Source organism: Rhododendron vialii, chromosome 4a, assembly GCF_030253575.1.
Source record: "Rhododendron vialii isolate Sample 1 chromosome 4a, ASM3025357v1".
Lineage (NCBI taxonomy): Eukaryota > Viridiplantae > Streptophyta > Magnoliopsida > Ericales > Ericaceae > Rhododendron > Rhododendron vialii.
The window spans coordinates 26637470-26651133 of NC_080560.1; the positions used below are offsets into that span (position 1 = coordinate 26637470).

A 13664-nucleotide genomic window follows, 5' to 3' on the forward strand; every position below is an offset into this window, starting at 1 on the left:
GAGTATTTGGTTGATTTCGAAGTTTAGAGAGCTAGGGCTTGCTCAACTTGCGTGGGTTTCGCTTCTCGACTCAAGGTAGGGAATTTTACCTCTCTTTATATGTTATATGAGTGATTTGGTGCATGAAATCGTACTTGTAATGTCGTGTTTAAGTTTGGATTGAAAATTTGTTGTTGCTGTAAGAATTGTCTGTTTCTCCTGGATTCCTACCGGTAGGCTCGTCCTTTCTATCGGTAGAATGTTGTTGCTTTGCCAGAAAATCAATTTCCTATCGGTAGGAGCTTTTTCCCTACCGGTAGAACAAGTGAGAAATTCTTAATAAGCAGCTCAAACGTATAGCAACAGCTCAACAAGCTGCTCAACGTAACTAACTTCTACCGGTATGAATCCCTTACCTACCGGTAGGTCAAGCACGAATCGGAGTATTGGCCATTCTGTTTTCAGTTCCTACCGGTAGGGACTTTTCACCTACCGCTAGGATATGCCTGCATGCTTTCAGATGCTGCAGTATCTTTCAGCTGCTTCCTTATATCTTTCAACTCCTATTTTGAAGCCTTTCATCGACTCTAATGAGTTTGTTTTTGCATCCTTCCAAGTGTTTTGGAGAGTATTACTCGTTTCTCACTTAGAGTGGTATCCAATGGACTAGAGTGAACATGTCTAGGGATCCGATGAGTAGTATTGCAATCCGTTCTCCCTCGACTCGTAAAATACTTAGATTCCTTTAGTACATGCTTTTATGGACTCCGAATATAGAAACTAGATAACCGGGCATCGCAGAGTCTAGTCGTGGGTTAATATGTGGCTTGTGAAAGTACGGGGGATGTACTTAGAGGTACGGTGAGGACGTGTGGGAGTGTGGAATGCTCAAAGGAAAAAGGCGTGCATTAATTGATTAATTGGAGTCTTGATATGGATGACAGTTTGGAACGGTTTGAAATGTAATCAACGTGGTGGATTGGTAGATTGTTTAGAATGCTTGAAGTGAAAATCGATGTGAGAAAGAAGTGTTTGAGATGATAAAATAACTTGTGCCCTCACGACTCGTCAAATCTTTTAATCCTTTCGACACTCTCCCTATGGGGTTCAAGTGTAGAAACTAACGGATAAAGTATGGTAGAATTATATGTACGGGCTTAGTATGCTATGTCAGATGCGAATGGGTAAACTAATGAAAAGGCATGAACATGTTCATTTGTGGAGTCACGTGATGATTAACTAAAATTCAGTGGTATAACCGTCAGAGGGATGACGAAATTGATTATGAAATGATGTCGATTGTGAAAAGTTTGAAAGGTGACCCAAGTGGTCGTTATTGCGGGAAAAGACTCGGGGTGACCCTATGCTCGAGGGAACTAGACCCGAGGTGACCCCAACTGATTATTATTATTGCGGGAAAAGACTCGGGGTGACCCTACGCTCGAGGGAACTAGACCCGAGGTGACCCCAACTGATTATTATTATTGAGAGAAAAGACTCGGGGTGACCCTGCGCTCGAGGGAACTAGACCCGAGGTGACCCTAGTGATTTTTGATGGGAAATACCAGATTAAAGGAAAAGAAAGGTTTTGCAATAAAGGGATTTGATGAAGATCAATGTGGACACGAGAACAATTGTTGTACTGTACGACGAATAATAAGATGTTTTTGAATTGATAATAGATAAATGTGGAACGACGTGAGTTTATTAATGTATTTAGTTGAAGAAGTAAACGGCTAGTGACATTTATGTGAAGTCTAGGACCCTTAGACGATGATTTGCAGCTTGTTGGTAGTCACTCGTACTATAGGCGTATCTGTCAATACTCATTCATTCTCGGTGTATGATTCATTCAAATTATATATAGCGTGAGCTTAGAATTTTCTACTGGGCTAGTGAAGCTCAACCAAATCTTTCTTTTCAGGTTCAGACACTGGGCAAAAGATTGCATGCATTGTGTGCTTGGCAGTGACAGACTCTGGAAGCTGACATCATTGTATTTCATCATCGTTGTGTGGATCTCATTTTGTAAAAGACGGTCTTGTAACTAACTACTCCTGAATTTTCATTTTGACTAAAGTTGTAACTATCTAAACTTAAGGATCTGTTTGTAAATTAAACAAGTGGGAAACTCTTTGGGTAACGTATAAGTTAAGCAAGACTATTTTACTGAAAATGTATTTTTAATTATGTTGAAAATCGAGGGCATGACACCGAAATCAAAAGAAAAAGGCAATAAAACAAATGAGGCTCGATTATAGCCCTCAGTCATCAAAAAGGTCCTCGTCGTCATCCTCCTCGTAATCGTCTTCTCTCTCTCTTGGATCCATCTTATACTTGGGATAATCGGCGGAGTTGTCGGAGCCGCTACTAAAAGGCGAACGCTCCTCTTCCTCTTCATCTTCATCTTCTTCCTCCTCGCTCTCCGCAGCTCGAAAAGTGGTGGCTCCTATTCTTTTCTTCTGAGCCGGCCCCTGCACTGGTTTCTTCTGCGCTGGCTTCTTCCTCAGTTCTCTGTGAAACTGTGGCTCGTCGCTAGTCGAGATAATATCTACTCCTCTTTGCACAGTGGCCGCTAGTCGTGAAGCGCTTTTTTGTTTCTGGCTGCGGTAGGATTAGTAGAAGCGCTCGCCATCTTTTGTTGAGGTGGAGGTCATGCACTTTTTTGCTTAGGAGCTGCCCTAGCTTGTCCCTACATTGCCATTCTTTCAATCATTTCAATATATATTGTGCATATTTTGTATATATCTAATGCTAAAAATAGGTATCAAGAGCAATTCTATTAAGCATACATTGTATCGAAAGCAAGCTTATCTAAGTATTGAAAGCAGAACGGAACAAATTTCTGGGGTTTATACCTGAGGCCATATAGTAGGAGCCGGAGCCGCCGGTGGGTACTGCAACTGCAGAGCAGTGCCACCCGCTATCTTGTGAAAATCCTTCTCCATGGATCGCATCAAGCGGGCAGCCTCCCACGCCCATTCAACTGGCACTTGTTTTACATTTTGGAAATAAAGTCAGGATATGGTTTAAATACAGTGCAAGTACGAGGAAATAAAAAAAGCTGAAAGTTTGTCGTACCGGTCCCATGATCTGTGACGGCTCTGTCCTAGCTAGCTCAAACCGAACTATGGTAGCATCTCCCTGTGCATCCCGTACCGCTAGTGTCCGTGAGAGTTGAGGAAGTCTGGTCGCCGTAGCATAGCCACTCCTCTCCCTCGAGCGAGCTGCCCTGCCCCTCTTTATGGTCTTACAAAAGTGTCAGTTTCCCCTATTTTGGAGAATTTCGAGTTTTGGACCATTAATGCCCAAAATTTCTATTATTTTTCGTGTGTCTAAGGATACGTGTCATATCCTGGGACTTTTCTTGCCATTTCTTTCGAGCTAGTAAAGTTTTGTACATACACGCGTGTTTATTTGTCGATTCAAATTATTCAATCAATGCAAGTTGGATATTAGTGGTTGGTTTATACATTCTTTTATCAATTTTCTTTACAAAGAGAATTAATAAATAGAATATACAAATTTTATAAGCTGCTATATCAATAACTGAAAAGCAAAAGGTGGAACAATGTATAGCAGCACAAATGACCTGAGCAGGCACATGCGCCAAAAAGTCAAAGAGGGCACGTAGGCCCAACCATCCTTCAAAATGTCAAGTCTAGGGCACGCCGGCCCGCCATCAAATCTGTCTACATGGACATGCAAGTCCAAATCAAAAGCAAAAGGCTGTAAAACAAATGAGGCTCGGTTATAGCCCTCAGTCATCAAAAAGGTCCTCGTCGTCGTCGTCCTCATCGTCGTCGTCTCTCTCTCTTGGATTCATCTTATACTTGAGATCATCGGCGGAGTCGTCGGAGCTGCTACTGAAAGGCAAACACTCCTCTTCCTCTTCCCCTTTCTTTTCTTCCTCCACGCTTTCCGCAGCTCAGGAAGTGGTGGCTCCTTTTCTTTTCGTCTGAGCTGGCCCCTGTGCTAGTTTCTTCTGCGCTGGCCTCTTCCTCACTTCTTTGCGAAACTATGGCTCATCTCTAGTCGGGATAATCTCTACTCCTCTTTGCACACTGGTCGCTGGTCGTGAAGCGCTTACCTGTTTCTGAGCTGCGGTAGAAGTAGTAGAAGCACTCGCCATCTTCTGTTGAGGAGGAGGTCATGCACTTTTTTGCCTAGGAGCTGCCATAGCTTGTCCCTGCATTGCCATTCATTCAATCATTTCAGTATATATTGTGCATATTTTGTATATATCAAATGCTGAAAATAGGTATCAAGAGCAGTTCTATAAGGCATACATTGTTTCGAAAGCAAGCTTATCTAAGTATCGAAAGCAGAATGGAACAAATTTATGGGGTTTATACCTGAGGCCATACAGTAGGAGTCGGAGCCACCGGTGGGTAGTGCAACTGCAGAGTAATGCCACCGCTATCTTGTGAAAATCCTTCTCCATGGATCGCATCAAGTAGGCAGCCTCCCGCGCCCATTCAATTGGCACCTGTTTTACATTTTGGAAATAAAGTCAGGATACAGTTTAAATACAGTGCAAGTGCAAGTACGAGGAAATAAACAAAGCTAAAAGTTCGTCGTACCGGTTCCATGATCTGTGATGACTCTGTCCTAGCTGGCTCAAACCGAACTGTGGAAGCCTCTCCCTCTGCATCCTGTACCACTTGTGTCCGCGAGAGTCGAGGAAGTTCGGTCGCTGCCGCATAGCCACTCTTCTCCCTCGAGCCAGCTGCCCTACCCCACTATATGGTCTTACAAAAGTGTCGGTTTCCCCTATTTAGGAGAATTTTGAGTTTTGGCCCATTAAAACCCAAAATTTCATTATTTTCTGTGTGTCTAAGGATATGTGTCATATCCTGGGACTTTTCTTTCCATTTCTTTTGAGCTAGTCAAGTTTTGTACATATGCGCGTGTTTATTTGTCGATTCAGATTATTCAATCAATGCAAGTCGGATATTAGTGGTTGGTTTATACATTCTTTTATCAATTTTCTTTACAAAGATAATTAATAAATAGAATATGCAAATTTTATAAGCATTTATATCTATATCTGACAAGAAAAAGGTGGAATAATGTATGTAGTGGCACAAATGGCCTGAGCAAAAGTAATATCAACAAGGCACATGCGCCAAAAAGTCGAAGAGGGCACGCAGGTCCAACAATCCTTCAAAATGTCAAGTCTAGGGTACGCTGGCCCGCCATCAAATCTATCTACGTGGACACACAGGCCCCAATAAAAAAAAAGGCTATAAAACAAAAAACAAATGAGGCTCGGTTATAGCCCTCAGTCATCAAAAAGGTCCTCGTCGTCGTCCTCCTCATCATCGTCGTCTCTCTCTCTTTGATTCATCTTATACTTTGGATCATCGTCGGAGTCGTTGGAGCCACTACTGAAAGGGGAATTCTCCTCTTCCTCTTCTTCCTCCTCGCTCTCCGCAGCTCGGGAAGTGGTGGCTCATTTTCATTTCTTCTTAACTAGCCCCTGTGCTGGTTTCTTCTGCGCTGGCCTCTTCCTCAATTCTCTGCGAAACTGTGGCTCGTCACTAGTCGAGATAATCTCTACTCCTCATGCACATTGGCCGCTGGTCGTCAAGCGCTTGCCTGTTTCTGGCCTGCGGTAGGAGTAGTAGAAGCGTTCGCCATCTTCTGTTAAGGAGGAGGTCGTGCACTTTTTTGCCTAGGAGCTGCCCTAGCTTGTCCCTGCATTGCAATTCATTCAATCATTTTAATATATATTGTGCATATTTTGTATATATCAAATGCTGAAAACAGGTATCAAGAGCAATTCTATCAAGCATACATTGTATCGAAAGCAAGCTTACCGAAGTATCGAAAGCAGAACAAAACAAATTTCTGGGGTTTATACCTGAGGCCATACAGTAGGAGCCGGAGCCGCCGGTGGGTAGTGCAACTTCAGAGTAGTGCCACCCACTATCTTGTGATTCTCCATAGATCGCATTAAGCGGGCAGCCTCCCACGCCCATTCAACTGGCACCTGTTTTACATTTTGGAAATAAAGTCAGGATACGATTTAAATACAGTGCAAGTACGAGGAAATAAATAAAGCTGAAAGTTCGTCGTACCTGTCCCATGATCTGTGACGGCTCTGTCCTAGCTGGCTCAAACCGAACTGTGGTAGCCTCTCCCTGTGCATCCCGTACCGCTAGTGTCCGCGAGAGTCGAGGAAGTCTGGTCGCCGCTGCATAGCCACTCCTCTCCCTCGAGTGAGCTGCCTTACCCCTCTATATGGTCTTACAAAAGTGTCGGTTTCCCTAGTTTAGGAGAATTTCGAGTTTTGGCCCATTAATGCCCAAAATTTTATTATTTTTCGTGCGTCTAAGTATACGTGTCGTATCCTGGGACTTTTCTTCCCATTTCTTTCGAGCTAGTCAAGTTTTTTACATACGTGTGTGTTTATTTGTCGATTCAGATTATTCAATCAATGTAAGTTGGATATTAGTGGTTGGTTTATACATTCTTTTATCAATTTTCTTTACAAAGAGAATTAATAAACAGAATATGCAAATTTTATAAGTTGCTATATCAATAACTGAAAAGCAAAAGGTGGAACAATGTATGTAGCGGCACAAATGGCCTGAGCAAAAGTAATATCAACAAGGCACATGCGCCAAAAAGTCAAAGAGGGCCTGAAAGAAGGCACGCAGGCCCAACCATCCTTCAAAATGTCAAGTCTAAGGCACGCCGGCTCGCCATCAAATCTATCTATGTGGACACGCAGGCCCAAATCAAAAGCAAAAGGCTGTAAAACAAATGAGGCTCGGTTATAGCCCTCGGTTATAGCCCTCAGTCATCAAAAAGGTAAAAAGGTCCTCGTCGTCGTCCTCCTCGTAATCGTCGTATCTCTCTCTTGGATCCATCTTATACTTGCGATCGTCGGCAGAGTCGTCGGAGCCGCTACTGAAAGGCGAACGCTCCTCTTCCTCTTCCTCTTCTTCCTCCTCGCTCTCCGCAGCTCAAGTAGTGGTGGCTCCTTTTCTTTTCTTCTGAGCTAGCCCCTGTGCTGGTTTCTTCTGCGCTGGCCTCTTCCTCAGTTCTCTGCGAAACTCTGGCTCATCGCTAGTCGAGATAATCTCTACTCCTCATGTAGTTTCCTAAATTTACCAGACTTGGGACCATTTGCATCCGCCATGGATATACTTGAAGGGAAAGAAAAACTCAGAAATGGGAACGAACGAAGCCCTAGAAACTGACGAGAAGAGAAAGAAATCTCAGTGGGTAACCCAAGGAAAGAAGTAAGAAATCTTACGAGATTAATGAAAGGGATCTCTGTGACACGAGCGAGTTGCAAACGGCGGCGATGGAAGAGGAGTGGATGTTTTTTGCCTGGATCCTAGTGAAAGGAAGAGGAAATTCGGTTCTTGGTAAAAGAACCCAGAAGATCCCTTTTTTGGCTTTAAGGGTGTGAGACGGAGACAAAACGTCTCCTCTGCACACCGTTACGGAGAAAGTAACGGAAATAAGGTTTTTGAAAGACGCCGTTTGGTAGAAACGTAAGCCAAATAAATGAGAAGCTGGAAGTGGCTTCAACTCAAGTTTCGGTGGAGCCTCAATAAACGGAGGGGCGGTCTCATCAGAAAGTGCGGGAAGAGGTTCAAATTGCGCTGTCCACTTTGGAGGTGAATTATTAAGTAATAGATTCACCCCCTCGATGGACTGATCGATATCATACTCCTCATACCCAAAGTGTGCCAAACGAGCGGCCAACGGGTCATTGGTCAAAACATAAGGCAATGCCTCCTCCACCAAGTCCTCCACGACATCGACTGCAAAACAGTCTTCCTCCACTTGAGGGTGTTTCACGGCCTTATAAACATTAAGCTTAAGGGTCATGTTCCCAAAGGTCACCTCCATCTTTCCACTCCTCACATGAATATTAGCATCTGCGGTCGCCAATAAAGGACGACCAAGAAAAATCGGAGTCTGCTTTTTGAGGGTTTGCATCGGTTCCGTGTCAAGGACTATAAAATCAGCCGAAAAGTAAAAATCATTAACCTTGACAAGAATGTCCTTAACTACTCCACATGGCACCTTAATGGATCTATCAGCTAATTGCAAGGTAATCGACGTGGGCTTCAATTCCCCAAGCCCCAATTGTTCATACACCAAGTACGGAATCAAGTTAACACTAGCCCCTAAGTCTAAAAGTGCTCGCTCTCTGGCATGCCTCCCAATGACTATATTAATAGTTGGGGTACCAGGATCTTGCATCTTAAGGGGAGCATCCGATTGAAAAACAGAGCTCAATTGCTCGGTGAGAAGGACCTTTTTAGACACATTGGTTTGGTTTTTCCTCTTTTGAGTGCAGAGGTCCTTTAGAAATTTTGCATAAGTTGGGACTTGTTTGATGGCATCTAGGAGTGGGATGTTAACTTTCACTTGCTTGAATACCTCAAGGGTAACCTCCATAGATACTCCCCTCTTAGGAAAGGGAGATGGTGCATTCAAACATGATGGGAACGGGGCTTTAGGCACATAGGGTGGTACCTTAGAGCCCGCTGACACAGAAGTGGGTGATGTAGGTGTGACTGGAGGGGTTCCCTCCTTACTCTGTGAACTCTCCTCCCCAAAGTCATCGAGGTCGGAGGGAGCCAAATGCTCCTTCGGCTTTGCTTTCTCGGGTCGGGTTTCGACCTCTCTCTTATTGCGCAAAGTCATGATTACCTTAGCATCAGCAGGAGGTGGGTCATGAACCACAAACTATCCTCCATGGGGTTGGACAGGCTGACTGGGCAACCTACCTTCTTCCCTACGATTAAGTGCATTGGCTATTTGACCCACTTGGGTCTCGAGCCGCTAGATGGACTGGGTATTAGAACGCACTTGTTGTTGGGTGTCATTTAAACGGTCAAGCACTTACAGCACCTTGTCCTCGAAGGATGGATCCCGCGAGGATTGGGTGGGTGCTTGGCGGTTTTGTGAGCAATAGGCAGTTGGATTGAACGGAGTATGAAAAGGCCTAGGCTACTGGGCAGAGGAACTACCCTGCTCTTGCGATCTCCACAAGAAATTAGGATACTTGGCCCAACCCGCGTTGTAAGTACTAGAATACGGATCATTACCCGGTTGGGAGAAACCCCATGCATTAGTGTACCCTTGTGCAGCATTAACCTACTCCTCCACAAAAAATAGGGAATTGTGGGGCCGCAGGACAATCAGTGATGAAATGGGCCGGACTAGCACATAATGAACATGCCTCCTGAGAAAGTGGAGGCTGTGAGGTGGCCGGTCCCATACAAAGAAGCTTTTCAACCTTTTCAGTTAGTATTTCGACTTTGAAATTGAGGTCATGAGATGGTTTGATCTCATACATACCTCATGGCTTATCAGAGCCAGTACTGACTGACGTACCTCTCCTCTCAAAAGAAACATTTTGTAGGGACCTTTCGCTCATAGTTTCGAACAATTGCAAGGCTTCCTCTTCACTCTTAACCATCACAGAGCCTCCACATGAGGCATCAACCATCACACGATGTGGCAGAAGCAGCCCAGAATAAAAACTTTGTACTAATTGCCACTTAGGTATGTCATGGTGCGGACACTTACAAATGAGATCCCCATATCTCTCCCAAGCCTCATAGAACTGTTCATTCTCAGCTTGTTGGAAAATGGTAATCTCTTGCTGAAGTCTTAGTGTTTTTCCTATGGGGAAGAATTTCTTAAGGAATGCTGCACTCATTTGCGCCCAAGATGTTATAGAATTAGTTGGCAAAGTACTAAGCCAATGTTTGGCGTTGCCTATCAAAGTGAATTGAAACAAAATCAATCTCAATGCATCCATCGGAAAATTATGAATTAAAAGCGTGGAACTGAGGGCTTCAAATTGAGTGATGTGTTGATATGGATCCTCTTGAGCTTGCCCTTGAAACTTAGGGAGCATTTGGAGTGTACCGGGCTTAATCTCATAGTTCTTAGCCGTGATGGCGGGTAATCGTACACATGATGGTGTATTATAAGCCGTGGGGGCGAACTGTGAGTTGAGAGGGAGGGGGTTAGGTATCACAACCCTCCTCTCTCTATTAGGATCATCTGCCATTGTGACTAAGTCGGTCTTTCTATTACCCCTATGTCTCTTTTTCAAGTCAAAATTAAGAGGTACGAGTTCAGGTTCCGATGACCGACGACCAAGCATGCAAGTTCAATACCCCTTGATTGTAAAAATGCAAGTTCAATACCCCTCGATTGTAAAAACGGGGTAATCCAGACACAGACACTAATTTGCCAAAAATAAGAACAAACTCACAGTGGGTCAATGAAATCGCTTTATATCACAACACCGCTTCTCCACAGTGATCTTTGCTTGTCTTATCGCCTCGTAACCTGTAGCTAAGAGTACCAAAACTAACAAACAAAATAAAAATAATAGCAATGAACTAAACTAAAAACTAATTAAATTAACGCAACCGTGCAAACTGTCCCCGGCAATGGCGCCAAAATTTGACCGCGTCGTTCCGTATCAAAAATATATTTATAAAACCTTGGAATTAACTACTACTCCGTAGAATAATGGTCAAGACCGAGTATCATACCGATGGAGACAGTATGGCTGAGTTACAACAAATTCAATTAATTTTTAGATTAATTCGGGCAAAAGAAGTTTGGTTGTTTGAATTTGGAAAATTTATTAAACTAAGAGAAATAATTAAATGGAAAGTTTGTAATGATTGGAGAGAAAAATCTAGGATTTGAATCCACCTCGACCTTCGTAACTCCAACATGCATAGGCGAGATTAATTATTCGAATCAGAAGGGATTATTATTAGGGCTTGCAAACCCTAGCAATAATCATCTAGAAAATATATTGGGTTGTTAAAAGGCGTAAATTATCCCATAGCACGGACCGTCTCAGAAGTACGGTCTAGCCGCCTAACGGCACGGCCCGACTTACGAGTATAATCTATCTCAGAACTCCAACTACAATCAATGAAAACCATTGTATAACTCGTATTTGAAAGCGTGCATACAAATACTCAATAGATTAAAACCATCAAAATCATTCCATTCAATTGAAACGGAAAGGGTTCTTAGTTATACAATCGATCCGAATAATAAACCTAAAACCCATACATAAAATAGAGTTACTTGGTGCGAAGTTTCATCTTCCCCCTAGACAAGGAGTTTAGCCGGCCATCGAAGCCGGAGTTCTCGTTCGTGAAGTCAGTGATATGCACTCGACTTCTGTCCTCTGTTCTTCCCGAAGTCCCCAATAACGAAACCCTTTTTTTTCCTTTTATAATGCTGCTGCCCACGGCTTCTTGCAAAGGGAAATTCTTCTCCTAGTCAAACTCTCCCTCTTTGATTAATTAGTTGCCAGAGAAATCAAAACCCTTATTTTTCCTCTGGCCCCCGCTCACGAGTCACAATTCTTGCCAATAATAATGGAGTTAATGCACTCTAGGTCCTCAGAGCTTAGCACATGCTACAAGCAGGCCCCTAAACTTATTAAAGTTTGCACTTTAACTCATTAAAATGTCAAGCCTCCAAATATCTACAAACACAAGAAAAGCATCACTAATCTCCAAATAACAATATAAACGGACTTAACAAGGCATAAATTAGAAGGATTAAATGGGTGCTTTTCAGCACTTATTAATAACTTACCTTTAAATTTTTCATAAGTTATTTTCCGATATGAACCCCTTCTACTATAATTCTCACTGCTTAGTTTCTCGATCGTCAGTCCAGACCCACGTTTAGATCTCTCTCTCTGGAATTGAATTCCACCATCTTATCCTCTCTCTCTTTCTGAAAATATTTTTCATGTGCCAAATGCCAACCAAACACATGAAAATAAAAATTTGAAGTTAGTTACTTTTTTACAATTACACATAATCAGGCTCTCTATTCTCACTGTATTAAACTATTTCCTTTTTGTACTTCTACTTTTGTACTTTTAAAGCTATTCCTATTTCGGCAAGAAAAATTGGATTTTTTTGATTTTCGTGGGGCTTATTATGGGTCCTACAAAGATGATTCAAATCATTCTTAAATTGCAAGTCATTCTTAAAATATTTTTTTATGCATTCCTGAAAAAAATAGCTCAATTCGATATCGGTAAAGGTTGTTTCAGAATTCGTAGGATGCCCTACGAATTTTGAATAACCTTTATGGATATCGGATTGAGTTTATTTTTTTAGGAACCCAAAAATGAATATTTTAAGAATGACTTACGATTTAAATCATCTTTGTAGACACTACAAAAAACACCATTCCCGACTAAGGGTTTAGTCGGCAATTGTACGCATTTTAGTCGGCAAAAGTCTTCCCCGACTAAAAATTTTGGTCGGCACATTAGTCAGTGGAAGAGGGTCGGCAAAGGTTGTTGCCGACTAAAAAAAGTTTAGTCGGTAAAGATTGATCCATTTGCCGACTAACTTTTTAGTCGGGGAATGTGTTAATATTGGTCGACTAACTGTTTAGTCGGGGATGTATAACCTATTTGCCGACTAACTGTTTAGTCGGGGAATGTTGAACCTATTGGCCGACTAATTATTTAGTCAGGAAATGTGTTTTGATTATCACCGACTAATAGTTTAGTCGGTAAATGTCATTTCGAATCAAATAATTTGTGGCCTATTGGCGACTAAACTTTAGTCGGTAAATGTTCCATACAAATTTGTCATTCCAAAATTTCCTACAAATTTTTTCTACATTATTATTCCCTGTAAATTTCAGCCAACAATCATTAAATCCACAAAATTAATACAAAATAAAAATTCCAAGAAATAAATACAAACTTTTATAAATAGAGAGGTGTCCACCAAATAGTTAAAAAACAACTTGTATCTAAATTCCTAGAGTGCAAAATAACAACACGTCCACCACGGGGGAAAAAAAAAATCCAAGCTCAATAACAAAATGTATCCAAACCTCGTGGACACTCAACTTCAACATGCAAACAGATAACAAAAAAAATCCAAGCACGTCCACAACCAAAATTCAACTTCAATCTTCATAGTCAATAACCGACATCCTGCACGATACTCTATTAAAACGCCGTCCCTGTAAAAAAACCAAAAAAAAAGAACAATCTATCATTAGTATTTATGAACTAGTGTATCACATTGCACAAAGCATGAACATAGTAAATATTTACTAATTAGAAGCCAGAATGAAAAATCATATTAACATAATTATGCATACAGAAATAATTATAAGATTAGAGCTAGCCATACAACCTACAACATGGATAATGCAGCAGTAAAAAAGAAGGGTTAAATATCTACTTCCTTCTCCAACTATTCCAATTTTAGATACTGAAGACCTTTGTTAAAATAAAGAGGAAATTGAGTCATTGAAGAACCTTGTACAAAAGCTAAAGGTGCATCATTGTCCACGCAGGTACCGACTAGACCCAAAACTCAGTGATTTCCAGAAAACAGATTTCCTATGTTGGATTAAGGCAAACAAAAAACTCCTGCATTAAGGCAAACAAAAAACAAAATATGACAGCCTTGTAAACAGAGCATTCAATTTCCTATGTTCACTTTCTTTGTATTTGAAAATTTTCATAATTCACTCTCTCCACATGGAACAGAATGTGCAACATGGCCCAACCCAATGTGGGATCAGAAAGATCGTGTAATTCAAGACAACGAGAGGAGCATGTTGATGAAAACAGAATAGGAAAGATTCGAACATATAGGCTTAGTTATGGTCAGTGTTCC

The 13664-nt window shown here is 41.8% G+C and overlaps 2 protein-coding genes and 1 non-coding gene across 3 annotated transcripts; 1 reads left to right on the forward strand and 2 right to left on the reverse strand.

Moving 5' to 3' along the window:
* Positions 1-2243: 2243 nt before the first annotated feature.
* On the reverse strand, positions 2244-2961 carry LOC131323854 (uncharacterized). Its single transcript, XM_058355694.1, has 3 exons — positions 2838-2961; positions 2676-2733; positions 2244-2583 (listed from the first exon to the last, which is right to left on the reverse strand). The coding sequence occupies exons 1-3, from the start codon at positions 2959-2961 to the stop codon at positions 2244-2246; spliced, it is 522 nt and encodes a 173-aa protein (XP_058211677.1).
* A 4281-nt stretch (positions 2962-7242) lies between these two features.
* Positions 7243-8655, reverse strand: LOC131323855 (uncharacterized). The gene has a single exon (XM_058355695.1). The coding sequence runs from the start codon at positions 8653-8655 to the stop codon at positions 7243-7245; it is 1413 nt and encodes a 470-aa protein (XP_058211678.1).
* An 866-nt stretch (positions 8656-9521) lies between these two features.
* Positions 9522-9627, forward strand: LOC131325014 (small nucleolar RNA R71). The gene has a single exon (XR_009199582.1). It is a non-coding gene; the product is annotated as a small nucleolar RNA R71 (small nucleolar RNA).
* The last annotated feature ends 4037 nt before the right edge of the window (positions 9628-13664 follow it).